The sequence below is a fragment of the Camelus ferus genome, chromosome 11 (assembly GCF_009834535.1).
Source record: "Camelus ferus isolate YT-003-E chromosome 11, BCGSAC_Cfer_1.0, whole genome shotgun sequence".
Lineage (NCBI taxonomy): Eukaryota > Metazoa > Chordata > Mammalia > Artiodactyla > Camelidae > Camelus > Camelus ferus.
This window is the reverse complement of record NC_045706.1, coordinates 55,256,568-55,284,528: the sequence shown is the minus strand read 5'-3', so window position 1 is coordinate 55,284,528 and position 27,961 is coordinate 55,256,568. Positions and strand designations below refer to the sequence as shown.

The following is a 27,961-nucleotide window of genomic DNA, read 5'->3' as shown; positions in this document are numbered from 1 at the left end:
TTATGGTAAATATTTTATTGTTAGTTTTATCAGAAAAACTTGTATATATAGGCGACTTATGATGCATACTTTTATTAGAGCCACAGATGATCATTTCTTCCAGAAAACAAACCTCTGGGGTTAGAATGGGAGACAATGAAAAAATTACATTTCACTTTATAATTTACCTCTATCAAGCCATCTGAAGCACATCAATTCCTTTATATGAGTATTACTTTAACATTATAAAACAAGTCACTCATTGAAAACACAAGAAAAACCTTATATTCTTAATCTTCAGGTCAATCATCAATTTTTCTTAGATATTTGAAGACATGAAAATAAAAATCACTTCAAATAACAGCACTGAAACACTGCATATGGTAGCAATGAGGTGCAGTGGTCAACATTAAGCCTCAGATTTTCCAGGTTTTAGCTGAAATAAGCATCTCTAGTTCTTAGATTTCTATCAGTCCTGTTTGGGGGCCAGTTTCCCTTATCCGGCCTGAACAGAGTTAATCTGTTAAAATATGTTAATCATCTCTACTAAAGATACGGCATAAATGGGTTTCTGGCATAAATGGGTTTCTAACTCCTTAGGGACTGGAGTGGAAACACAACACATCTCATGCACACAGGTGAGGGCCCTGGTTGTCCCTGAGCTGGGCAGTCTCACGCAATCATTTTTTCTCTGAGGCTGAAGTCTGTGGTTTGATCCTCCTAGCAGCTTCCAGGACAGAATCTGGGTTTACTTTGTCTCCAAATTCTTTCTCTCGGTGCTCGAGAAGAATACCCTGAAGGGAAACAAGAGGGAACATCAGTTCTCAGTGTGAGTCGTTCACTCCTGAGACAGACCCTGAGCACCAGCTGTCCGTCAAGCCCCCTGCTTGGGCAGCAGGGAACAGAGATCCAAACCAGGCCCGGCTCTGCCCTGGAGGAGTTCGGGAGATCAGGGAGGCTCCCTCGCACTATTTGGACTGTACAAGCAGCACTTTGGGAGCAGGAAATCAGGAGTGATTAATATAACAGGGTGACTAGGGAAGGCTTCACAGATGATGAAGCAGGGACGTATGTAACCAGGATGTCTAAGGTGGAGGTGCAGGTGAAAGAACAAGCAGCAGCTTACATAGAAAAGCCTGAAGGGGTGGAAGTGGAGGTCCGAGGTCAGACCTTGGCAGGCACTGAGTGGCCACCTAGAGAGGGAGAATATTCCTCCTTCTCTTCACTCAGTTCCCTCCCTTTTACCTTGACCCACCTACATATATGGCGTCTCCTTCAAAATCAGGTCGAGAAATTGATTTGCAAATTAAGTTCCCACTTCTCCATTCTTTGGCCGTTCAATAAAGCATGTGCTTTATGTTAGTTTATGTTATGTTAGTTTTCCTAAGAACCTGGAGGCTGCTCACTTTACCATGAAGCAAAATGCACTAAGACACAGTACACTCCAAGTACCCTAGAGTGGTAAAAAAATATAAAATGTGCTTGAAATCAACATCAAGGAATCCTTGTTAAAGAGTTCCTTAACACATGATGTCTAGGAATTCAAACTGAATTAAAAAAATATAGCCATCTGTAAGCATGTTCATTGTACCACTGTTTATAAAGACTTAAAAAAAAAACCTAACAAGGCCCACCACACTGTGGTGACTACAGGAAAGCAGATCAGGAAACTGAATTTATTTGCTCAGTAGAGCAGTTTGCAGACATTAAAACCTCTGAGGAAGAAAGTATGATGAATGACATGGCTAAATGTTCACGATATGGTGCTAAATGAAAAAAGAACACCTAGTTTAGTAAGATACCACTTTCTAAGAAAACAAAACAAAAGGCCTCTCAGTGCAGCTCTGTTCTAATGGGCTGTCCCTGGTAACTGAGCTTATAGAATGGCTCTCCCCACCTTTTCCATTTTCAAATTTCCTATGTTGAAAACACATCACTTCTTTAAAGTAAATATATTTTAAAGATTATTATTACAAAGGAATCCCTACTGGGGGTTGCAAAAGCTTTACTCTCAAGAAACACAGAGGTAAGTCCTGAAGCTGGGCCAGCTCAGGGCACCTTCCACCAGGAAGGAAGAGGGCAGGGGATCCAGGGAGCACCAACAAAGTCAAACAACACACCTAGCAACACCAGAAGCCAACTGGCTCGGCTTGCTCAGCCCGTGAACACCGGTGAGTCAGTGCCCGGCAAGAGGAGGCTGGCAGGTAAGCCGAGCCCTGCCCCGGGGGCTGAGCAAAGGCAGAGGTAGGAAGGGGGAAAGAATCCCAGGGCCCAGAGTGGGAAGAGGCTGAGGGCTTCTCTGAGGAAGTGGCCTGCCCAAGTGCAAGGACATCTGGAAGGGGTCTTTTGGAGCCAACTCCCCAGAGGGGCGATGAGCAAGGGAAGGGCAGGGTCTCTAGAACAGGACGAGTCTGCGTGCCTGAGATTCATTTCCGTTGTGTCACTTACTAGCTGTGTATCTTTGGCTGACTTATTTCCTATCTCTAGGCCCATTTCCTTACGTGTATATGAGAATAAAAATACCTAGCATTCCAGATAGGTTGTAAAGAAGACGTAAGATCATGTATACAAGCACCTGGCACAAGGCAGGCACTCACTGGCAGCCATTCTCATTAAGACATTTTGGTAGATTTACCCGAAAGTGAGCAAATAGGTTTATGTTACATCAGACACCAATTCGTGCTAGACTCTAATACAGACAAGCAATAGCAGATACCAAGGTTTAAAAGGAAGAGACTCAAAATGCAGCTTAAAACTGAAGGCTTTCTATTCCACTAGCTTTATTCTTTTGCAATTGGGAAAAATATGCAGTTATCAGTTTCAGCAGCAAGCCCCACCAGGCAAACCAATCCTGTCTTCTTACTGATGGGGCCGAGTGTTAGCATCATCATGCCTGAGGCTCGCAAAGACAGGCTTAGGAGTCAGACTATGAGTCTCTGGGTCCTCCTGCCAGCCCCTCGAGCCTGTATCCCCTGTACCTGTCCTTGCTCTGTGCCCATCCAGCCTCTGCGGGCACCACCCTGAGTCTGCGTGGATCATCCACCCACCCACCTGCCTCCTGGGCCCACAGAGACCTCATCTCCACACCTTCCTCTAGGCCCCCATGCCAACTCTGGATCCCCATGGCCAGGGCCCAAAACAGTGAGTCAGCAGAGAAGTCTGCCACCTCTCCAGAGGCAGCCCTGCCACCAAGACCCCCTTGGGGAAAGCCCGCCTCCCACCACCACTCCCACCTACTCCCCACACAAGGCTTGCTTCCATTCCTTCTCTCCTCACTCTTCTCTGCTGTTCATTCTCGATGACTGGGAACACTGCAAGGGAGTAATTCTTGAAAGGATGAAGACTACGTTTTTGTTCGAGTACAGAACTTGACATCAGAAAACCCAGGTGCAGGCCCCCGCAGTGCCACTGAGGAGCTCCTTGGTGCGGTCACTCGCCCCTCATCCCAAGTTACTCACCTGCAGACTCAGATATGTCACAATGTGACTGTGATGAGGGAGGCGACTTACATGTGAGGTGTGGGGAGAGCAGGCGTGTGATAAATTATTTTCCCCTCCCTTCCCCTTCCTCTTGTTCCTGGGCTCTCTGGAAGGAAGGCTGGGAGACCCCAAGTAGGGAAGTCGCTACCCTCCACCCCACACACACCAGGGTCTTGTGCTCACAGACCCCCAAGTGAACACTAGGAATTTACCTGCTTTCCTGGTCCCACCACAAAAACTCCCCCAAGGATGAAGCCCTCGCCTTCCAGGTTTCCAGAGAAGCCTCCACTCCAGGCGCGGAAGAAGTTGTACCAGACCCCCAGACGGACAAATCCCATGAACATCATCTTCCGCCTTTGGGGACCATAGAACTTTTTCTGTAGGAGCGAGAAAGACGGACCCCTTATGAGCAGCCTGTATGCCTGCCTTCCCCGGGGAGGTAAGTTTCCTAACAGGGCATTTGTCTTCAGACAAAGACCCAAAGCCTGCTGGTTCGCGTCCTCCCCCACCCAACACACACTGCTCCCACCCAGGAGCACACTCGACCGCCAGAGCTAAACAGAACCCTGCAGCTGGCAACGCTGACTCTCATCTCTTGCTACAGACATACAGGGCCCTTGACAGAGTGGTAACAGTCCTACGTTCTGCAGAGGTGAGTAGAGGGGAAAGAAGTAACAGCTGCAAAGAATTAAGGGGCGGGGGAGCCCGATGGAGTTTTCAGCTATTCCCTACGCTCCCACCCACCCCCCAGGTCGCAGTCAGGAAGGGCTCAAGTAAGAACTGAAGGACAGCTTTTAAGTGTTCACTTGTGCTCTGCTCAGAGGGCTGAGGAAGCCCCTGCAAGTTCAGGGCAGCTGAAAGGGAGGGAGGCTCCAGTTCTGGGCCAGACACACTCTGGTCCACCGAACTCCCAGAGCTCTGTGTCCGACAGGCTCACGGCACACGTACCTGCTTGTCGAGGAAGATTTCTCCCTTGAAATAAGGCTGGAAGTCCCTCACTTCAGTCCTGACCTGCTCCTTCACCACTGCATAGAGGGGGACGCCCAGCTCGTCCAACCTGGGCTTCAGGGAAGACAGGTCCGCGGCCTCCTGCAGAAGACCGGGCGCGTCAGGGGCACGGACTCCGGCTCTGCAGCCAACCCACACCCTCCTTCCCACAGGCCCAGAGCGTGGCTGGCACCGAATGCAGAAGACCAGATGTGATGAAATGCGGGGGGACAATTAAGGCCTGTGTAGCCCAGCAGAAGACTGTCCCCACTGGGCACTAGGCCTCAGGATAGGGTGTCGCTCCTGTCCACAGAGGGAAGGAGAGGCTGGCCTCCTGTTACAGATGTCCTAATCATGGCCTCGGAAGCATCTGATAACCAAGAGCTTGCACGCAGATCCGATCCCCCCACTCCTAGCCACAGCCCTTCTCTCCTCGTCTCCCAGCCCCTCCCCTGCACTACAGCAAACCATCACAGGGGTGGTCAGACGAACTTCACTTAGGCCTTGTGAACAGCTGCCTCTACACCTCTGCTCAACTGGCTCCCCACCCCCATTGCAATAACCTTTTCCAGCTCAAATCCTACCCTCTAGAAAGGGACCCCTGTTCTAGAAAGTTCTCTGTGGCTAGCCCAGCCTGGAGTAAAGGTCTGATCCTCTGTGTGTATCCAATCTTTCCTGCTTGGTGACATTTTCTGTACTGAGCCCAGTGGGTTCTACTAAGTCGAGCTTTGTCCCTTAAGTCCCCAAATGTGTCCCAGAGTTAGAAACTGCCTTCCATGTCTTGCATCCCTCGGTGCCTAGCTCATGGCTGGGTATACAGAAGGTACTAGGTACCAGGGGAAAGACTGGAAGGTGAAGGTGGTCCATGGGGAGGCTGCAGCTGAGCTGATGAAGACAGACATCCCTGACTCTCAGGAACTGCGTGCTGGGTGAACAAACAGAGCTGCAGGTGTCAGGGGATGTTAAGAACATCGATGTTAAGAACAAAATCCTTTTTCACATTTGGTATCACAATTAAAGAAGTAGCAGGAAATCCTTATGAAAAGCAGCCTACTCACCTCCAACACAAATACACTGCTCTATGGTGGCAACTGCATTTAATTTTTCATTTATTTTCTAGAACCATGAAAGGATAGCTAATGAAGCACAATTCATTATAATGCATTTGTCAAGAGGCTCAGCAAGTGACAAACTGCCCTAGAGCAGAGAGGACCACCTGTGGTCAAGGCCACCTGCGTGTGAGAGGAAAGGTTTTACTCACGTTTACGGGGCTTTTTACTCTGCGAGTGTGAAATGGAAACTGAGTCACATGCCTCCTCCCTGGGCCACTCAAAATAACGCTGACTGCCCTCCCTCCATCCATCCTGTCAGAAATGTCAGTTTCCATAAAATGCTCTACCAGGGCCCAGAAAACAGGTTGTCATTAGAGCAGCTGTTCCTAGAACCTTTCAGGTGTAAATGGCCTTGAGAAATTGTCACAACAGGCTTCCATCTCGGTATTTGGAGGCATCACAGATTGGAATCAAAAGCCCTGATTTTAAACGTCACCTCCTGTGGCAGGCAGAGGAAGTGACATCCGAAGCCTAGGAACCTGTGAACGTGTTTTGTTACATGGGACGGGGGGATTAAGGCAGCGGATGAAATTTAGGTTGCTAAGCATCTGATCTTAAAGGAGGTCATCCAGTATTACCTGGGTGGTCCCAATGTCACAAGGGTCCCTCACTGTGGGAGAGGAAAGCGGAAGAGTCAGTGTCACAGTGACACAATGTGAGGAAGCCCTGACCAGCCATTGCTGGCTTTAAAATTGGAGGACCAACTGGACTATGGCCAAGGAATGCAGATGGCCTCTACAAGCTGGAAAAGACACAGAGATCATTTACCCAGTGGAGCCTTCAGAAGGATTACAGCCCTGCTGATACCTTGATTTTAGCTCAATGAGACCCATTTCAGAATTCTGACCCATTTCAGAATTCTTAAGAATTCTTAAGAAAATAAGTTAGCGTTATTCAAAGCCACTGAATAAGTGATCACATATTACAGTTGCAACTGGAAATTAATACACATCCCACAGTGATGTGACACTGTCCGCACCTCTGTGCCTCAGTTTCCTCCTCTGTAAAAGGAGACTAACAAGAAGAAGCTGTATTTTCCAGAGATACAGTGGGGAGCCAAAGAGTGAGCAGCGTGTAAGGTACCCTCGGGCATCATGCTATGCAAGCAGATTTGCTGCCGGCCCAACCACACGAGCAGGAGGGAGCTCAGCGAGGCTGAAAGGAAATGACTCAGGGTGAGGGAAGAGGGATGGCAACTTGGACAGGCTAAGGCCACAACCTGAAAAGCAAAGTTATCTTAAGGTCAGGAGTAGTGTCCGTTCTCAGTTCTGCCCTAGGCAAGGCAGTGACCTCAGAACCTGGGTTTTCTCCTACTGACTGTATGACCACGAGGTCACCAAAATACTCCTGTCCTCAGTTTACCTTTATATAAAGTGAAAAGGCTGGACCCTGCCTTCCCAGACAAGCTTTCTCACTTACTGAACAGACGACAGTGGCCTCCTTTTGAGCGGCCAACCTGGGGGCTGCCCAGTTAGTGAGCCCCAACTGCACCCACACTACTGTCATGACTGAAGTCCACTGAGCTATAGATCCGATGCCGAGAGCACAGTGAGACAGCAGAGCCACCACGTGCCAACGTGCGGCTCTCAGCCGTCCAGCAGGGATGCTGGGCTCCCCGAGAAGAGGCAGTCAGGCAGGTCCGTTCTAACAGTGTGGCCAGTACTTCCCCGTGTGCTGTATGTAACTGCACCACAGGCGAGGCTGACCGTGCCTGTACCAGTAACAATCCCGACACTCCATTTCAGTCAGCAAACCCCCGTGCTGAGAATCAGGAGTGTGGAATTGGACCTGGTCTCATCCTTGGTTAAATGAGAAGACAGTCGTAGCACAAGAGAGAAAGGCCTTGGGAGGACGAAAGGAAACTCAAGTGTGTTGCTAACCCCAGGATATGGGGAGTTGTTAAATAAACAAGACAGAGAATTAGACCAAAAACAAAACAAAACAAAACAAAACAAAACAAAACAAAACAAAACAAAACAAAACACAAACACCTAGAGCAAATGACAGAATGGGCCACTGTTGATCGAAGGCTAAAGTGAGCCCACAGGCCCTTGGTCCTGGCTGGAAATGCACCAGTCCCCAACTGCTAGGATCCCTCTCTCTGAACAGATCCTCGGATGTACTCACCTCTCGACAGAGGAAGCAGCCTGGCCTCCGCACAGCCATAATCACAGCTCCATTCTTTTCCCAGAGCTCCTTTGCTTTGAAAGTCCTTGGTTCTGAGGAGAAGAAAAGGGAATTCAGTATCATTTCCTTCCAGCCCAGCCCCAACCTCTAAACAGCTTATAAACAGCACCGGGCCTAACAGAGGACGTGGACAGCTATTTCGCATGTGGGAAACGGCAACTAGGAAACACAGCCAAGGAATTTTCGTCCTTTGAGGAAAATGAACAGAGTGTAAGGATCCTACTGTACAACCCAAAGGCCCCTCCCCCATAAAAATCTAGTTGCAAACTTGAACATCCCAAACTGGAGTAGTTCTGAAAATTAGAAAACTATTTTGCTGGTATCAATGGACTTTGTAACAACATCCTTTCGGGCAGATACACGGCTAAAACATGATTGCGATCTTGCACTTTGGCCAAGAAAACCCCAAGTCTTAAAAAAGTAGTCAAAGAAATTAGGTCAACAGAAATTTTTTTTTAAAATTTAACCCGAATATGTTAACTGCAATATTATCATTGGGGAGGAATTGGTCACAGTGTTTCTCAAACTTACTTGACTCGGGAGCTCCTTTTTTTGAAGCTCCAGGAGCTGGAATTCCCTAGAACACACTCTGGAAGGTTTGGTTGAGTAAACAGTGCTACATTATCACTAAATACTATGGGACAATTATCCTAACAGAGAAACAACAAGAGAAAATAGAAAATGCTTTTGACAAGAAAAAGCTAAAATGTAAAATATCAAGTACACCAAGATCACAACGACCTATTATTGTGTGCTTACCTGGAAAAGAACGTGCAAAAAATAACAATGATTATTGTGTTAGGGTAATTGAATCATCAGTAATTTTGAAAGTTATATTGCTTTTTCAACTAAAAAGAGAGAGAGCTATTTTAGAAAGAAAAATAAATAAGTGAGCTTGCATCCCAGCGCCCTGGAAAAGTACTGGGGGTCACTGCTTACCCTTCTCCAGTGTTTTCAGGTCTATATCCTCCAGATACTCCAGCGCGGCTTCCTGGGGCTTGGACAGAAATACGTCCGTGTTGGCCAGGAGCAGTGCCACGGCGGCAGCCCCGATGGCCCCCGCACCAATGGACCACATTCCCATGGTGAAGAAACTTGGATCCTGGAGGAAAGACATTTCTGGGGATTGAGAGGAAGGAAGAAGACGTTACCGCTCCCACACGATGGCTGGACTCTGATCTCCCGGCCAAGGCTCTGGTTGGGTGGCCAACCAGGAGGCCAGAGGCAAAGGGAGGGGACCAACAGCGTCAGAGATGCGGCTGGACAACGGCTGCTACCTAAGCACTACAAGTGCTGGGGAGGAGAGGGGTAGGGACAACACACACGGAGAGGAGATTCTTGCCCCAGGGAGCTCACAAGCGAGTCAGGAATGATGACAGAGAAGTGACAGCTTCCCTTGCTGCTCCCTCTCCTGTGCCCAAGGCTGTAGCCTCCCAGCTCTGTGGAGCTCCTCCAGGCTGGTCCTCTGGCGCCAGACCACCTCCCCCTGCCCCTCCTTGTCAATGCCTGCTTCTCCCTCACAGTCCCTGGGGAGGGGGCGGCTTTCTCCTCTGTGATTAGGTTACCGAGAGCGCCAATCACCCTGTCCTGTTACCCTATCCTTCCTCCTCTCCGTGAAGCCCTCAGACACAGTGACCAGACCCTGTTCATCCAGCCCCAAGACAGTGACCAGTGGGGCCTCAATCGAGCTGGTCAGGCAATCTCAGTACGTCTCTCCCAGCTGAGAATACCTTTACTTTTACTCATTATATGAGTTAAACAGGCTCACAGTAAAAACAAAACAAAAAACAAAACCCAAAAAGCAGCAGTACAGAAAACCACAGTCCACAAGAAAGCAAGTGTCTGCTAAACATCCACCACCTGTTTATACAGTTTAATAGAGATGGCCACTATTAAATGCAAGTGTCTACTCTGACATTTTTTCCCCGTGAACAGAACTACACAGCTGCCTGTCGAATGAACAGGAGTAGAGACTGAGGGTAAGTGCCATGGAAGAGAAAGCACGGTGTAAGTGTGTCTGCTGCAGAGGGCCAGGCAAAGGCGTCTCCTCGGGCAGGGGACCAGACAGGTCCCACAGCATCCAGCCTCATTCCCGGGTCATGCGCACGGGCTGCACTGAGGCTTCCTCTAGTTGGGAAGCCTCGTGCTCCTTGGTGGGGGCTCCTGGAAGCAGCTTACCCCTGGAACAGCAGTAGGTACCCTATCCAGCCCTCTTTTCCTGACAACCACTTACAATACCTATCTTTCAACTTGATGCCCACAATCTGACTTATACCAGAGCCTGCCTAAGAACCTGCATGATTCTGTGTGTGGAGATCAGCAGGTAAATACCCGGGGGGGGGGTGTCCCATCTAACCCCAACCCCCCAACCAAAGACTTAACTCTCCCCTGCAGGACTTAACTAGGGAGAGGATTTCTCCAAGATTAGGCAAAGGCCCAGAAATCCACGTGTCACTGCCAAGGAGAGGGGCTGTGAGGGGGCCACTGTCACGAGGTGGGGCTGGGAGTAGCCTGGTGGTGATGACTCTGGGAAGAAAAGGGTAGGTCTGCCTAGTTTTAGGCCATCCTGGGAAGTTCAGCTTTGAGAAATAGAAGGGAACTTCCAGGCAGGGGGTGTGGGATGTTCGGTGGGAATGACCAGGTGAAAACAGCCTTAAAGAAAGAGGAATTTGGCCTCTGTAGGCTAGGGAAGAGAAGAGAGAAGGGGAGGCTGGTGTGTGCGCTGGGGAACAGGGGAGCTGGGAGAGAAGAGTTCTCATAACCTCACTGTTCAAAACGTGCTCCCCCGGGCTGGCGGCACTGGCATCATGGAGAACTGCAGGATTCCCAGCCTTACCTCAGAACTAAGGAATCACAACCCGCATTTTAATCAGATCCGGCAGGCAATTCCCAGGCACATTAAAGTCTGAGAAGCATTGTCTTAGAACAAAGTCAGGTTTTGTGCTTGGTTGGCTATAAACCACAGAACAAAGGACAGCCACGAGGGCAGGCTGGCCTTGGAGAGCTGGGCCTTCCTCAAGGGCCAGCCTCTGTTCCCTCAGCTCACTGTGGGAGGCCAGCCACAGTGGCAGTGAGTCAAAACCCAGGACACACTCCACGGCTCTGCCTGAATGTCCTACCTCATTCGTGCTGCTCAAGACTCAAAGGCACCTCCAGGGCTCTTCCCAGATGCTCTGCCTACACCGACTCCCACCCACCAGAGGTGATTATTTACCCCCACCGGTGTCCACATCACACCCATGATCCTTCTGATGTGTTCGACACACTGATTTGGACCTACTTTCCAGTTTTCTCTCCTTTGAGTCTGTTCCTCAGTTTATCTCTGAATCCCCTGTATCCGCCCTGAATCCCAGCACAGTGCCTGTTTGTAGTCCACAGTGAGTTCTCCATGAACGTGTGCTGAAATGAATTCAACAAGATTGAGTGATGAAAATAATGACTTATGGAGGACTGAAGTGCGTGAGCTAAGCAGGAATAACATTTCACAGATTGGCGTCCAATTCTTTTACGCAGCAGTTACACATTACTGGATTACAGTTCACAGAACAAAATCAGGAGGAAAACTGTAGCTCTCACCTGCCTGCTGTAAACAGGAGAGTCCCCAGACTGCAACAATTTCTGTCTCTTTATGCACTTTCAGTACCTCCCTGGACTCCTAACATGTGTGCATGATTCAGGCACACATGGCGCGCTCCCTGATCACAGATCTGATAATGTTCCTGCATCAGTTCGCAAAGGCCACCTTACGAAGCTCCCAGAAGGACTGGCTTCAACTCCTGGGACACATCGCTGCACTTCAGGAAGTCCAGGGACTCTGACAGTCAGCTCCAATCCTTCCCACACACCGCTGCTGCTCTTGGAGGCAAACAGACTCCATCTCCCCGCTGCCCGTCAGCAGTGAGCACAAGGGAATCAGACTCACCGAGACTCAACATGGATTTCCAAACACTTATTCAGTACTGACCTGTTCAATAAATGGCAATTTGGGAGGACATAACGCTAAATGATAAACAGTCCTCAAGGAGATGCAGGCCTAGTACACAGAACAAAAATTCAAGTGGAAAGGCGGGGCAATACCTTGGGCAAGGTATGAAGACGGAGTGATGGCAGTGCAGGGGCGAGAACCAGATGTGCCTGGGCTGGGCAGCCACAGAGGCACCCAAAGGAAAACAGCTCTGGAGCAGGCATAGGACTCAGAGCGCAGATGCAAGAGCTGGGCAGCCTGGGCTCAGTAAGCCTGCAAAACAGTGGCCTGGCTGAGGGTGAATGTCCCAAAGGCCCCCGATTCTCTTTCTCGAGTTCATGAGCTGGAATACGAGATGTGGGCTTCCAAACTCCCAGGAGCACTGTGCAGCACCCCACCTCCAGCCTCACCTCCAGCGGTGATCCGCAAAGCGTGAGCACAGAGTCACACCCTTAGGGAGTTGGCCCCGAAGCACTAAGATGTGAGAGCCTTCCATATCAGCACCAGAGTCGACAAGCAAGCCTCTCCATGAATTTATGTTCCCAGTGGGCCTCTAACTGCTGGCTCTTCTGCCGGTGGGAAGCAGTGAAAATTGACTTCTGGAAACACCTAGAGAGGGTGCAGATCCAGCCTCTCAGCTAAGCCCCCCTGAGCTACAAAGCAATTCCCATCCAGGCCTGTCTCAGAGCACATACCACGCAACTTGCTGCACAGCGAGAGCTGGCGCTGAATCCTGAATCACAGCTAATCCCGCCCACAGGAAAGGGCCGGAGGTAGTGGGAACCTTAATGTCCATGTGGAACAATGCACTTTCACATGGGCCACCAAGGCTACTAACTGGAGAGACAGGGAGGCCAGTAAACCAGCATTCACTTAGTGCCGCCCAAGATGCGTGGCTTAATTTCATTAAGTCTTATGCTGCAGATGTTATCCTGTTACACAGCTGACAACACTGCCGTTCAGAGGAGTTCAGTGCCTTCTCCAGTGTCACAGAGCCAGCAGGCAGCGGTGCTGCAACCTGGACCCAGATCACTAGGATCCAGAGCTGGTGGTCTACCATCACACCTTGCCTCCCAACATGTTTGTTGGTGGGTTTTTGGAGGTCAAGGGGCAGGATCCTTTTTATCTTAAAGAGAATTTTAAAAGATCAACTCTTTTTTTTTTTTTTTTTTCAGTCATCACATACAGTCAGACCATGTTTACCCTAAAGGAAATGTACCATCTGACAGATGTCCCTTCTCACCCCCACCCCCCTTCTGTTAGGGAAGGGGTCACTTTCTCTGAAAGATAATAGCAAGGCTGTTTACAGAAGAGCCAGCCCACACCTGACATGGCCCCAATATCGGGCTCCCCACTGTGGGGCTTATCTGATCCGGCCTCTCCCACGGAAGAAGGGGAAGCATGATAAGGCCACAAACAACAGCTGTGGCAGCTCAGAGTGGCAGCGCTGGTCTGGGATGAGCGGGCGGGAGGAGACCCAGCCGGGCTCCTGAGGCCCAGCTGGCTTGATCCCTCCCTCAGGCTCGTTTTCCTCAACTCCAAAATGATGGGGCTGGACAAGGTGAACGGTAAAGCTTCCGAAGCACCCCAGTGACATCGTGGGATTCTATCAAGAACCCTCGGTTCCTCATCATAACACTCCCCCAACCCCCTCCCCTCCATTTCAATTCCCAGAGTGTTCCTTCCCCACTACCCAGAGCTTCACAGGGCACCTCCCCTCTCCCACATGGTCCCTTCTCCCCAGCCTCAGGCTGTTCAAACCTGGGAACCAGGCACTCACCATCCACAGCGTGCACACCCCAGCTTCTGCTGACGGCAAGGCTGACCCACTGGGAGCAGGCGGGGAGCAGGCGGCAGGGGAAGGCTAGAGGCGGGGCTCTGGAATCCCGCCTATGACCCTAAGCTCACTCACTCCATAGGCAGGACCAGGCCACCCAGAAACCCTGGGGCTCCTTCAGCTGCCAATAGTCAATCTCCAGAAAACATCAATATGGACAGCTGCCAGGACCCCCTAGCCCTTCAAAAAGTTGAGCAAATGTTGAGTCATTTGCAGTCATGCAGATTATAACATTTATCAAGTGCCAACAGACTCCCTCTCTGCCTTCCAGTGCAAACTAATGAAGCGAAGCCCTTAACGCAGTCCTTAACGCAGCCCACGGGTCACACTAACTGAAATCAAAGGAAAATGTTCCTTTCCCCATGGCCGCTTGTGTAACAGAGAGGAACAAACCTGACTCCATATTGGATCTATTCCTTTAGCTCTAACCCTTGTGCTCTGTTGCCTGTGCTGAGTCATGCTGGCTCTGCACCTTTGTGAAAGAATGTTGCCTATAGCCTAAAATATATGGGATAGCCCTGGTCTTAAGGCTCTCGCCTTTAAAAAGTTGCAGAACAGGAAATAACCATTATCTTTTGGAGTTTTATAGACCTGGGTGGACAGCTGCAAGAGGAAAGAATTCCTGCACCAAGAAGTTTGCAGCAACCCTCCCCTTTTAGTATAAAAGCAGCCTGAATTCTAACTTGGGTGAGATGGTTGTTTAGGACACTAGTCTACCATCGTCTGTATCTGCTGGCTTTCCGAATAAAGTCGCTATTTCTTGCCCCAACAGCTTGTCTCTCGATTTATTGGCCTGTCAGTGAGCAATACAAGCTTGGACTTGGTAACACTCGTACAACCCGCTCCCTTGCCCCATCCTCCACCCCACACCGCTGAGGACCCTCACCTGCTGTCTATTCTTTACCTTCCCTTCTTCTCCTGACACTTCAAGACTCCTCTCAAGCCACACTCCCTCCTCACCTATGGCTTGCATCTCACCCACCACCTTGGTCTTCATTTCCGGGTTCCTACTGCTGCTCCTGATGCAAAGTTCCCAGCTGGGGGTTCAATAGGTTATCTCTGTTGCATCATGAGGAAAATCAGTCTCTGATAAAATCAGGTTCTCTCCCGGAGCTCTCTTCCCCTAGCTCAGTGAATGACACAAGCATGGAGCCAACTGCTCAAGCCAGAAACTGAGAGTCACGACTTACTCTTTGTTCTCCTTGCTGCCCGTAGGAAATCAGTCAGGAAGTTCTGTCCGTCCTGTGAAACGAGTTTGCGACCCACCTTCTTCTCGGCCTGACTGCTGCTGTCCACGCCCAAGCCCCTATCACTTTGTACCGGGCCCATCTCGGTCCCCGCAGAACTGAGCGTGGCGGCTCCACTCAGGTCCTCTTCCACTTACTCTCCGTGCTGCAGCCAAAGTGGTCGTCACGCACCCCGGCCTGACCACATCCTTCGCTTGCTCTCAGACCCTCACCAGCATCGAACTCCTCAGCACGCCGCCGGGGCCCTTCGCAGCTCAGCTCCAGGTCACCGTTCTGGCCTCACCCTGGCCACTTCAGCACCCTGGCCAGGCCACTCGATGTGCGTGGAAATGCAACAGGTTTTGCTGGGCATCCACACTGTTGCTCGTGCTGTTTCCTTTAGCCAAAATGCCCTCCCCACCCATGCCAACTAGGTAAAGGACAAGCACATTTAACACCTTCCCTCCAGAGCCTTTCCAGAAAGCCCCGACAATTCTCCCTCACCTCTGGTTAGATAGTGTGCATGTATGGGCAGACACACACACACCTTTGCACACTGCACAAGCAAAGAGACTTCATGTATTTAGTTATTTACATGTCTGTCTACACAATACGGTGGAGCAATCTAAGGGCAGAGGCTGTTGCCTTATTCACTCCTGCCAATTCAGCATTTAACACAAATCCTGGCAACTAGCAGACATTAAGTGTCTCAGTGAAATGACCTGAATTTTACTCTTTAAACTTTAAAGGCAGAGCTGGAACTAATTTGTAGCTGGTTTGACCTTAAAGAAAGCACTCAAGCCTGGGGCTTAGGTGACCTTGGGTTGGGTCCCAGCTCCACTGCTCACTGGCAGGGTGACCTGATACAGGCTATGAAGACACTCTGGACCTGGGTCTCCTCATCTGAACAGAGGAAGGAACCAGAATGTCTACGAGGTTGTCTCAGTTCTGGCAACCAAAGACCCTGAAGTATCGCATGTTGGCAACCCCAGGGTTCTGACCTCAAGAAAGCCACGGGGACACCTGCCATGGCTGCCCTCCTGCTGGGTGTGTGCAGTCTCACACCCTCTGCTTCCCCAGGCCTAATTCTGCCTGTTGAAGGAGCTACCCCTGGGCAGGAACTGATAAAGTCTAAATAAAACAAAGTATCAGCACTGAGTGGTTAATTCATGCCCCAAACAAGTAGAGACAGCATCATATGCTAAACGTTAAGAGGACACTTGCCCAGCCAAGCCCCACCCAGGGAATCCTCCCTCCTCAGAATGAGCTGGCTTGAGGCGGAGGTAGGGCAGAGGGAAGAAACGGGTGCTGAGGGAGACAAAAGGGACTAGGAGCGTCCACGGGCTTCCCTGCCTCTGGGAACGAGGCTAGAAAGGATGCTTCATCTTTTCTCTGCTCGCCTCTATTCCTCTCTTCTTCCCTCAGAGCTCTAGTTCAGCCCCTCCTTCACCGAGTAAAAGAGGAAACTAAGGGCCAGGGATGGGGCCAGCTAGTCCAAGGTCCCTTGTGGGGAGGACTGGTCAGCGGCTGTGCTGGGACTCAGGTCTCCCAACTGCCGGGCCCCGGCTATTTATCCTACACTGGACACTCCTGCTGAGGCTGGAACAGTGTGGGGGTCAGGGCTCAGGAAGGGGGTCTGCAGGTCCTCAAGTCTGCTCACTGGCCTAAGGAAGGATAAAAGGAAAACTGCTCCTGAAAAGAGCCCGGGAAATTTGGAAATCAAGTCCAGTGCTTCATGAGCAGTTTATAATTCAAATAGAAATGTTTTCTTAAGGGTCACACTGCCCATTCTCAGCTGAGAAGCCATTCCGTATCTCTCCTCCCCACAGCAGCAAGGTCCTGTCAATCCTGGATGAGAAAGAGACAGTCTTGAAAATGGTAATTTAGCAGCCTGGTGACACGGGCACCCAGAGCAGTAGGGGATGTGCTCCCACCCACCTTGTCGTCAAGCACTGTGGAGCTGGACAGCTGCAAGGAGCGCTCACCCATCTGGTTCATCTCCAATTTCCTGCCCTGCTCTTTGGGGTGACCACCTGCCTAACTCTGGCCTGGGGTCCTCCTAGATGCCAGATTCAGAAAGTTCTCAGCAGATGCTGAAAGCCGGACAAGAGGACGTAATCAGCTACTGGGAAACAGAGACATTGCCGAGCATGAGGGATGTGAGGACTGGGAGACGGCCTTTCCTCCGCTCAGTTACCCTGAGGCTACAGAGCCGCCCAGAATGCCTGGGCGCTCTACCCCTTGCTTGCGCAGCCTCCTGTCTGGGCTCCAAATATCTGCTCTCTCAAGTTCCATGAGTGTGGGTGGGAAGGCAAGGGCAATACCACAGGAGACACTGGGCTTCAGGACAAAACTCCTGGGTTCTCACTCTGACTCTGAGAAGTCATCTTGTCCTTCTGGACCCCAGTGTTGTATTCTTAAAAATAAGGGTACTTTGTGGGGAGAGGGTATAGCTCAGTGGTAAAGCTCATGCTTAGCATGCATGAGGTCTTAGGTTCAATCCCCAGTACCTCCATTAAAAAAATTAAAAATAAATAAATAGATAAATTTAAAAACCGAATTACCCCCCCTCAAAAACCCCAAAACCAACAAACAAAAAAGGCACTTTTGAGGGCTGCAGGAAGAATACATGAGAAGAGCAATGTGGAAAGCACCTCAGAATTGAATGGCAGCACCACCTCTTCTCTGTAGGGCTCAGATTCACTCATTCTCCTGTGAGGGCAGGACATCTGAAGCAGAATGGACACAAAACACCGAACAACTGCTCCAACTGTCACTGGAGACCTGCCTCCTGGGTGGAGGCTCTAGGTCTGGAGGGAACCCTGGCTTTTCTAGGAGGCCTAACTGCCCACCCCACAACGCATGCTCCATGCATTCCTTCTGCAGCCCGCCAGCAGCAGAGGAGGCACAGAGCCCTGCCCAGCTGTAATCTCCCTGTGCCAGAGGCCACGGAGCTCAGGGGTGAGGCTGGCTCCCTCACAGTGCCTCCAAACAGTTCTTGCCACACATGCCTCCACAGAGGAGATTTGGAGTGCCTCTGCTCAACATTGCACAAAAAGACAAGCACCCAGTTGGCAGGAGAACTGCCTTATTTCTGGGACACTGACAGAGCCCCAGAATTCCAGTCCTCACCAAACTTCCCAAGCACCATTTAAGTAACAGACGCAGATAAGATAATCATAAGAAATGTCACTGTACCCCTCAGGAACAACGCATAAGATCTCAACTAAAGGGCCTGACCTTATAAAAGAGGGCAATACAGGAAGGGCACACCAAGAGTAACTAAAACCTAACTCAAATTCCTACAAGCCGTTAAGAATCTGGACAAGGAACTGTTTCTGCATCAGTGAAAGAGGAATGATCCCCAAACTACAAAAGGTAACCTACACAGTTGTAAGAATCAAAGGATTTAACATGTAGGTGGTGCTTTGTAAGCTACCTTACAAAGAGTGCCACAATTCAAGATATAATTCTTACTCATTTCCAGATTAGTCAATGATTGCCCCCAAAATGTACATGAAATGGAGGGTTTCTGATGACTGGGTATATTCCAAGGGGTCAGGGTTTCTGAATCCCAATTCTCAGTGTCCAGGACTGGGCTGGAGCAGGAGCATCAGACACTATGCAAGCTGGCACCCTGACAATGCTTTTCAACATAAATCCAAAGTAATTATTTTTGTTTTTTAATCATCTGCCAAGTTTAAAGGAATGTAAAGGAAAATACAGTAAAATAAAATAAAAAAAACTAAACCGAGGGGTAGGGAATTGGGCTGTGGAAATAGCCTGGTGTGGTATGGAAAAGACGCCCAAAGTCAGCTGGGACCTTAACTCCAGGTCAGCTTCTGGCCTCCCGGGGAGTGCGGTCTTTGTAGAATCCTGGCCAGACTGGGCCTTAACCATCTTCTTTGTCTCCTTCAGCTCTGATTCCTGCACCAACCTTGATGAGAGATTGTCTGATCGGTGCCATGTTCGTCTTTTCATACCCAGAAGTCAGCACTATGTATCTTTTTTTTTTTTTAATTTTAATTTTTGTCAGTGGAGGTACTGGGGATTGAACCCAAGACCTCGTGCATGCTAAATACGCGCTCTACCACCAAACTATTACACTCCTCCAGCACAATGTTTTAAAACGTACACTTGGGCTTTTTCCAGTGTCAGGGGGTTGTAACCTTTGAGGGAGGGAGGCAAAGCAGGTGCCTCTGAGATGATGAAAAAAGTGAGAAATCGCAGCCCCACAAAACACCGGACTAAGCAAGCACAAAGCCCAAGACAAGGCCCTCGGCCTCCACCTGCACATCGCCAGCTGCTCTGTCTGCCACCCCCTCCCCCCGCCCACCCTGCGCTCGGCACCGCGGGACGGCCACGCATGAGCAGAGTCCCTTTCTCAGTTCTTTGTCTCAACAATCCAGGCAGGTAGGTGCCATCAACCTCCTTCAAAACCCGGGGGCGGGGAAGAGAGGTGTTCTTCGCCACTCAGATCAGCCCGGATCCCGGCCCCGGGTCTTCTGACCGCAAATGCGGAGTTTTTTTTCCGGGAGCGCGGGCGCTGGGGCGAGGGAGGTCGGGGCCGCCTTGGGCTCCGCAGGTGCGGCCGCGCCCCACCGGCTGAGAAGGAGCTCCACGCGGCCTCCGGAGCCGCCCGAGGGGCGGACCTAACCAGCCCGGCATCGAGCCAACCCGCGCGCGCGCCTACCGGCCCTGCTCGCCCCGCCCTGCCTCAGTTTCCTCACCTGCCTTCGCAGAGGTCACGTGCGTGACTCGCAGAGCCCTGCGCGCCGCACGAACCGCTCGCTCGTCCCTCCCGCCCGCCTCCTCTCGCGCCCGACGCCGGGGTCTGGCGGACCAAACCCTCCCCGGCCCCAGGGGTCCCGGGGTGGCCCCCGCGCCTGCGCACGATCGCGCCTGCGCCGCCCGCCGCGCCACTCCCACGTGACCCCGCCCCACCCACAGTGGCTCGGTGCCAGACCTGCTTTGGCGCTGTCGCCGGCTCAGAACTCGCGGCCAGCTCTCTGCGGCTCTTGCGGCCGGGGCCGTTCGCATGCGGTCCCTCGTGCTCACAGCTCTAGCTTCTCTCAGTCCTTTAGCAAGTGGTGACCCTAGACTCCTGAGTCATTCGTTAGGAGCGCCTTGTGGAGCAAAAGAAGGCTCCCTACCGCTCTGTTTCAATCTGGAAGTCCTGTAGCCAAGGACAGTCCCCTTTCAGTTCTCAGCGATTTTTTAAGCAGTTATTTTTGGATGGCTTTTTCTGAGTTTTTTTTTGGGGGGGTGGCATAGGGAGGGGCAATCTTTAGGATCGACGCATTCAGGTGAGTGTCCCTTAAAGCTTTAGGAACAAATGCAGAATCGCCAGCCTCTGACCCCATTCCCCATCCTCTTTCACCCCCCAATGCTGGCCATTTAGTGGAGGGTGGTGAGTGGCGGCCTGGAGCACTGGTTCCTGGGATGTTGCATGACTTCACAGATTCTGAAGTCGGGATCTAGTTTGACCCACATCGTTCATCCATCCAGTCATTCATTTACCCCTCATATGTTAAGTGTCCACACTCTTTCATAAAAATAGATGATTGAGGGGAACACCTTTTCTGAGACAGGAGGAACTGATTCACATAAAATATTACTGGGACAAGTGTTTGATCAGTCAGAGCAGTGTGCAGTGAAATAGCAAAGCGAAGCTGACACAACCACTGGTCAGAGGTGGTGATCTGCCTGTGTGTGGCTCTCCTGGCAACTGCCTAGTGGTGTACAAAGTCCAAAGGCTTCTCTGATTCACCTTCCTGACCGCCCAGTTGGATGCCAGTTTCCTTGTAAATGTATGGACCAATAGAATCCATTCAGGAGGTCTCTCCTTAACCAGACTGTGATTTCCTTTGCCACACCTCCAGGACCCCAGGGCCAGCGTGAGGTGCACTGGGGACGTGTTGTGAAAGAGAGGGTGTTTCTAGATTGGAGGTGAGAGTGATCAGTTTGAGTGATCATGCAGGCTTCTTGCAGGAGTAGATGTTTGATTTGAAGGCCTGAAAATATTTGGTATCATTTGGTACAATGTGGGTGTAAGTCATAAGAAGACAATTTACCTCCAGAGAACCTTTTTTACTCCTGCTTAATTCCTTCTTACCCCGTGAAGAGGAGGGGGAAGAAGGCTTATTCTAGCCATCCTGAAATAGGATATTTGGCCAACAATGAGGAAGATTGCAGGAAGAAGGGCCACTTAGAACAAAACAGGAAGCCATTTCCTTTGGGTATGAGTCCCCAGAGACTGATCATTAATTGCAGAACCACTCTGGGGTCATGGGTAGCAGAATCCTGAGGTGGGAGGCTCCCTGAGGTTTCAGCTGTGATATAATTACTAAATTCAAAAAGCCACAATTATATTTACACTCTTGTAGCATTCCAAAGCGCTGGACTTCAAAAGCCAGGCTGGATCTGATAGCTAATTAACACACTCCTCACACTCCCAATTTGTCTGAGAAGGCACAGGCTGAACTCATTAAAAAGCAGTCAGCAGACCAGAAAAATAAATTACGGGCAAATAGGCACAGGAAAACTTACTGAACTCAAGAATTAAAAACAAAAACACCAATCTGCCACATTTTAAAGAGAAAAGTAGTTCTGGTGTAAAGAATAACATGGAATAACCTAGATTTTTTAATATAAGGGAGTAGAAATTAAGGTTGACTAGGAGTTTTGTGACAGCTTAGATAACTTAGAAATGTTACCCTCTAGACAGGGATGGAGAAACGGTTCTGGCCTTTATAAATCCCCTGGGGCAGGCAGAAATTGTTGCAAACAGGAGGCAGATGTGCATAAAGGCTTGTTATTCTTTGAGAGTCACAGCCACCTCTAGATTCAGCTAGCTTCATCTGCTCACTCAGCTGTGATGTGGGCCAGCAGCATAACATTATTTTTTTTAAGCTGATGGTCTTGCAGTGTGTCTGGACTCAGCGGGAACAGTTTGGGAAGCAGCTTGCATCAACATGAAAATAAAGTAAAAATGGGTGCTTGACTTCATTGTCTCAGGGCTTAATTCTCATTCCATGGATGTGTGAAAGTCAAATCAAGATCTGGAAACGTATACGAACCACAAAAAGAGATATGCACAGATCAGCTCCAAGTATCTTCCTACTTGCCAGTATCCCTAAATTCCACTCTGATTTTTAAAAAATATATAAAGATGCTCTACCTCCGCAATGTGCCTCACAGAGGCACAGAGCTTTTTCTAGAGTCCTCAGTAGACGTGACCAGTGGTTCACCAGGTAGATCAGTGACTGACTGGGCACTGGGCGGTGGGATAATTCTGTCCTCAGGCCAGGAAAGCAGGGCTGCCGTAAGTCATCTCTAATTGTCTTTTGTTCTATCCATTAACATGTATTCAGTTAGGAAGCTTTTAGTTTGTGAGTAACAGAAACCCAACTCAAACTGCCTTGAGATAATCCTTTGGTTCAGTAAAGTCATCAGCAATCCAGGTTCTCTTGCTTCTTTGTTGGTTCATGTTAAGGCTGGTTCCTCTTGTGGTCACAGGATGGCTTCCAAGATCCAGCTTGGGGAGGGGGCAGTTAGACTAAGGAGTGAACAAAGCCCAGAGCCTCACTCTGATTGGCCAGTCGCTGTGGCCAGGGTCTTGCTGTGCTCTGATTGGCCTACATCTGGGGTAGTGTCCATGTCATACATCATTGTGTGCACATGTAAAAGGAAAAATAGAGGTGAAATAAACATGTTAAGGTTTTCCTAAGACATCTTCACATCCAAAGTCCAAACTTTCTCTGTAGTTTTTGGATGCAGAATCACTGATATCTACATGCCACACAGTATTATCCTTTGGCTATTAGAAACACTGGTGAGGCAGCATTTCTTAAAAGTGCTCCACTGTTATCTTGTACTCAAAATCAGCAGGAAGTTTTGATAAATAGATGTTTTACCTCTTAATGGTAGTCTTTCAAAAGACATGGCTTGATGACACCGACCTCTCATTGCCTTGAAATTTCTTTTATCTGTTTCCAGAGATTGGGAAATTTTCCATTGCATTACAGTCCTTATGCCTGGGTCTTGTAGTGAAACATAATAGACTTCATATGTGTGTGTACGGAGGTGGGGGGGTAGCTTTGTTTCTTAGTTCTATTGACCTCTCAGTTGTTGCTTTGCAAGAAAGCAGCAAAATGAAGTCATTCCTCTGATGACAAAATTTCCTTTACTAATATAAACTTATGTTCCACTTGCTGTTTCCATGAATGTCTGCATTCACAGTAACTTTTTCATTTTAGAACCAAATCGTAATGTAACCTCTTAGAAGATTTTTATGCAGCAATTAAACTCAACTCACGGAATATAAACAATTTGCGCTTGTAACTGAATGCAGCTTATCTAATACACAATCCCAAGTTTTATAAGGAAACATAAATGTCTGAGAGTAGTTGTAAAAGTTACATGAAAGAACAATGAGATAAAATTTGCCATACCAAACATCAAAATACACTATACAGTCATTGTAATTCAAATTAATATGGTATTTTCTAAAAACTCTGCTTCATCTATAGTTATGTTCCATTTCTCAAACCTGGTACCAATTTCCTTCTCTTTTTTTTTTTTTTTTTTTGCTAGACACTACGATACTGGTGAGCTTCTGGTCGCCAATATTCTGTGCCTATTTTCAGACATCCCTGCTGGAAAAGTAACCCTTCATGACGGCACAGTTAGAGGATGACCGGGAGCCCTGAGTTTGGTACATTCTTAGACTCTGCCCTATGCGCTCTTCCCTTGGCTAATTTTAATCAGTATCCTTTCCTTATCATGAAATAAAACTATCAGCATAACAGCATTCGGTGAGTTCTACGAGTTCCTCTAGTGAATTTATTAAACCGAAGTGTGGTCTCAGGGACCTCAAGTGCAGCTGAGGTCAAAAGTGAGGGTACGCTTGTGGACTGTGCTTCCTCTCTCCTCACTGTCCGTGGTGGGCATCTGTGTTATGCTGGCATAGTTAAACCAGTTAAGAACTTTTCTATTGACTCTGTTTATTAAAGTTTATTTTTTTCCTGAAACATTATCCATTTCAACTAAGTTTTAAGATGGACCTATTTAAAGTTCTTCCCTAATGATTTTCTAAAAGCTCTGCTTTTCCTGTAGTGATCCCCTATTTCTCAGTTGTGTTATCACTTTCTTTCTCACCATTTTTGCTTGAATTAAAAAAAAGTTTTGTCAGCTTCAGTAAAGTACAATTTTTTATTAAATTATAATTGAGGTAAAATTCACCAATTTTGACTGTTGTATTGAAAAGTTGGGACACCCATAGACACAGTCTCATGACCCTGTGTGGTCAGTTCCTTCTCCAGACCCCCAGCCAAGGGAGATCGCTGATCTGATTTCTACCACTCTGGGTTTGCTTTGCTGTAGAAGCTCAGGCAAATGGAATCATGCCATATGTAGTATTTTGTCTGGCTTCTTTCACTTAGAATAATGCTTTTGAGATTCTTCCATCACCAGTAATTCAGTCCTTCTTATTGCTAAGAAGTAGTCTATTGTATCGATATGCCGAATTTTGTTTATCCATTCACCAGTTGATGGACATAATTGTTTTTTTTCTAGCTTTTTGGCAGTTACGGATAAAGCTGCTGGGAACATTTGTATGCAACCTCTGTTTGAACATATGTGGTCATTTCTCTTGAATCAGTGTTTCTGAGTGATCATGGATGTCTAACTTGATAAGACACTCTCAAACTGTTTTCCAAAGTGTCTGTCTGATTTTCATTCCCACCAGCAATGTATGAGTTCCAATTGCTCTGCATCCTCACCAATATTCGGTATTGTCAGTCATCCCCTGTGGCTTCCTCCACTGACAGCACACTTGTCATTAGGCCCTGAAGCCACTCTCAATGCTTTAGGGCATATGGTTCCCTTTCTACAAAGATCCTGCCACAATCCAGGGACAGAGAGGGTTCAGGCCCTCCAGCATGTCAGGTAACCCTAATCCCATCTCTTTTGTTAGTCTTAAAAATCTCAACATCCCCACAGGCCTGGCTTCTCCAGCCTCTCCTTTGCCCTAAGCATTGGCTTGTTTCTCCTTCCCAAGGGGATGCTCTAGTGTCACTCTGCTCCGCTAGCTGGAAACAGAAAATGTACTCCTCACCCACTGTTCCCAAGAGCTGACCTCTTCAGATTCCCTGTTCCTGATGAACAGGAAGGAACAGCTGACATCAAATGTGTCTCTAACCCTATCTGTATTCCAGTTCTGGTCCTGTCTCTCTGTGCCTACACCTGGCTATGTGTAGGTCTGTATTGACACACACTGACACTATATATTCATAGAACAAGGTCTAGAGAGAAACACTGCAAATTGATAATGAAAGTTACATTTTGGGAAGGAGGAAGTGCTGGCGTAAAAGATGAGAGGAAGACTTACTTTTCAATGTGTAGATTCATGTTGACATTTTAAAAGCAATATAATTAAAACTAAAAGCAATATAATTAAAAAGACAATAGCTAGAATGCTAAAAATAAGTTTCCTCACACTCCATGTTTTGGGCATCCCCCTGCTCTGGGAGTTCTCTGTAGTTCTTCCCAGCTCTGCCTATCTCTCACTGAATTATTAATTATTATTTTGAAAAGTCATCTACACTTTCTGGAGGCTGGAGAGACACTGAGAGCTCTCAGACAAAGAATAATCTGTCTAGCAAGACAAGGCTGCTCCATATTCATTAGAGGCTCTCCCAAGAGACTCAATTTCATTCTAAAAATGTTTAGAAGGAAGAGCATCCCGGAGAGAGCCTAAGTTTGCCTAACACTGTCTAATTTCTGTCTCTTTTCCTAGTGTCCCAGATAGAAGAGCCTTGGTTGGGATGATAAGAAGCGTTGCCTTCCAAACCACAGGTAACCTGCTTTGGACAAGATCAGGCTGCCACCAGCCAGTCCTTCTGAGAGAAGACGGCAGTTTCCTCCCTGTCTGTTGTCGCCTGGCCTCATGTTCTCTTGCTGACATCTCCAAGTGTCAACAGCTTCCCCTTGGTGGCGGGCTGCCAGGACACCCAGGGACCTGGTTGGAGCCCGTGGTTGCTGCAGCCCAGGAACATTAGTGAGCTGCAGGTCAGTGGCAGGGCTGCTGCAGGAAGGGGCCAAGAGGTGGGCATTCTCTGCACTCTCCTCAGCTTCACTGGAGGAAACGTCCCATCAAAGCTGGCAAGATCTCCTCTTTGGTGACTGAGCACCTCCTCCCCGATTTTGCCATGAATGCGGTACCTGTGCCTCCAGTGAATCAGCACCTGTTCTCCATCCTTGGTTCTGGGCACACAGCCACATGGTGAGAGCTGTGGCTTCTCTCTGGTCAGACACCGTGGGGAGCCAGGGAGCCAGGGAATGGGACCAGGTCCGCCCAGGGCTCCTGACAGGGGTACCATGACCCTGTTCTGCAGTTCTCACACTTCATTAAGAGGTCTTCCCATGTCTCAGTCAATCGCATGTGCTGTCTGTTATTCAGCCCTACTGCCATTCTCACACATTTCTGAACATCAGGATACCTTTGTGTGTGTGCTGTTCCCCCCAGCCTAGACTGCCCTTCCTTAGGCTTTTCTACCTATAAAACTCCTCATCCTTCACCACCCAGGTCAAATGTCTGTGTGATGCTTTTCCTCACATGGGAGTTAGTCCTGCTCTCCTGGGTTTCCCTCGGGTTGTTCCTACTTCTGTTCCCACACCACCTACCTCTCTCTGCCTCCTCCACTGGACGAGGCCCTCAAGGCTCGAGAAAGACAGGGTCCTGGCAACTGTTTTTCAGAAGAATGGCTTGGCTCCCCCCATAGCATCCTGAAATAGGAATTCTGATTGTGGCAATGAACCCAGAGAGAGAGAGACGTTTCAATGAATCAGCCAGGTTTCACTACAGTTTTCTCTAAAGAGGATTCTGTGATTAGTGACTGAAGGTTCTTCTGCACCCCTGCCAGCAGGCACTCCTACACCGAAACGTTAGTCATCTAACACCCGCCCACCACCCCACCGAGTCATCGTGCTGAAGGCACGGGTTCCAGTATTGAAAGGAACATGCCTGCCAACCTGATCCTTGGCCAGACCTTTCAACCATGCTACTAAGGAGAGAAAAGCAAACTTTTCTTTCAAAGGAAAGTGTATGGATCCTAAATGTTTTCCCCTGGAGGTGGACTGAATTTGAAGAATGCTTTTCTGCACATCTGGCATATAATTTCCCATATTTCGCAACAAGTCAATGCATATATCATCCAGCAAGTGATTTATATGAATAGATACCCATTATCTCTGCTGAAAGGGGTTTCTAGGTAATGTTATGACTGAAGTTCATAATGAGGCTACAGAATGCCAGGACTTTCTCTGCAAGGCCCCGATTTATGGCTGTTCTGGTGATACAGCTTTAGGACTTTGTTGAGTGCCAAAATCTTAGCTCTAAGTGTCCAGACTTGCCAAATTAATGTCACCCTGCAGCACCCAAAGTGTTCATTTCAATTTGTTCACTCTTCAAGAAGCTCCATGTTTGTTTAAAGAAAGCAGTAATAAAACATGTAACTGAATTGATTGCATCTTAAACCTGAGAGTCAAGTTGGGTCTCGAAAAGATATTTGCACACCCGTGTTCAGAGCAGCATTATTCACAGTGGCCAAGAGGTGCAAGCAACCAAATGTCTGTCAGCTGGTGACTGGTTAAACAAAATGTGGCATATATACACAATGTTCAGCCTTAAAAAAGGAAGGAAGTCCTGTTACATGCTACAACATGGATGAACCATGAGGACATTATACTAAGGGAAATAAGCCAGCCGCAAAAAGACAAACACTGTATGATTCCACTTGTACAATGGATCTAAAGTGGTCAAACTCACGGAAAGACAAAAATAGAAGGGTGGCTACTGGAAGGTGGGTGGACATGGGAGTTCTTGTTTAATGGAGTTTCAGTTTTGCAAGGGAAGAAAGTTCTGGAGCTCTGTTGCACAACAATGTGAGTATACTTAATCCTACTGAACCGTGTTGTACTTGAAAATGGTTAAGGCGGTAAATTTTATGTTATGCTTTTTTTTTTAACCACAAAATTACAATAGCAAAACAAAACCCCAATGTCTCTTCAGGATCACCTTGTCTGTCTACTATTTTACAAATGGCACAGGGATTTGCCCAAGGTCATCATCCGTATTCAAGGAGACTTGACTCAGGGTTGGATGCTGTTCGTGCTCCAGCAGCCTGACT

General features: G+C 48.6%; 1 protein-coding gene and 1 long non-coding RNA gene across 6 annotated transcripts; one reads left to right on the top strand and one right to left on the bottom strand.

Annotated features, from left to right (window-relative positions):
- On the bottom strand, positions 1-19,695 carry PRXL2A (peroxiredoxin like 2A). Of its 4 annotated transcripts, none has more exons than XM_032491589.1 (6): positions 19,502-19,695; positions 8,684-8,863; positions 7,685-7,776; positions 4,407-4,547; positions 3,671-3,835; positions 1-773 (listed from the first exon to the last, which is right to left on the bottom strand). In XM_032491589.1, exons 2-6 carry the CDS (start codon positions 8,859-8,861, stop codon positions 660-662), a joined length of 690 nt encoding a protein of 229 aa, XP_032347480.1. In that variant the 5' UTR covers positions 8,862-8,863; positions 19,502-19,695; the 3' UTR covers positions 1-659. The 4 variants fall into 4 exon arrangements, with proteins under 4 accessions (XP_032347480.1, XP_032347481.1, XP_006180094.1 ...); XM_032491590.1 differs by having other exon boundaries at positions 8,684-8,846; positions 19,502-19,654; XM_006180032.3 differs by lacking the exon at positions 19,502-19,695 and adding an exon at positions 13,489-13,658.
- On the top strand, positions 19,122-27,961 carry LOC116667217. 2 transcript variants are annotated; one of them, XR_004324031.1, is made up of 4 exons: positions 19,122-19,184; positions 23,367-23,587; positions 25,570-27,716; positions 27,844-27,961. It is a non-coding gene; the product is annotated as an uncharacterized LOC116667217 (long non-coding RNA). The 2 variants fall into 2 exon arrangements; XR_004324030.1 differs by lacking the exon at positions 27,844-27,961 and having other exon boundaries at positions 25,570-27,824.

Coding starts and splice junctions, on each gene's coding strand:
- PRXL2A (XM_032491589.1), bottom strand. CDS start 8,861: ATGTCTTTCCTCCAGGATCCAAGTTTCTTCACCATGGGAATGTGGTCC. Junction 4,548..7,684: donor GCTGCTTCCTCTGTCGAGAG/GTGAGTACATCC, acceptor GGTCTTCTGCAG/GAGGCCGCGGACCTGTCTTC. Junction 3,836..4,406: donor AAATCTTCCTCGACAAGCAG/GTACGTGTGCCG, acceptor TCGCTCCTACAG/AAAAAGTTCTATGGTCCCCA.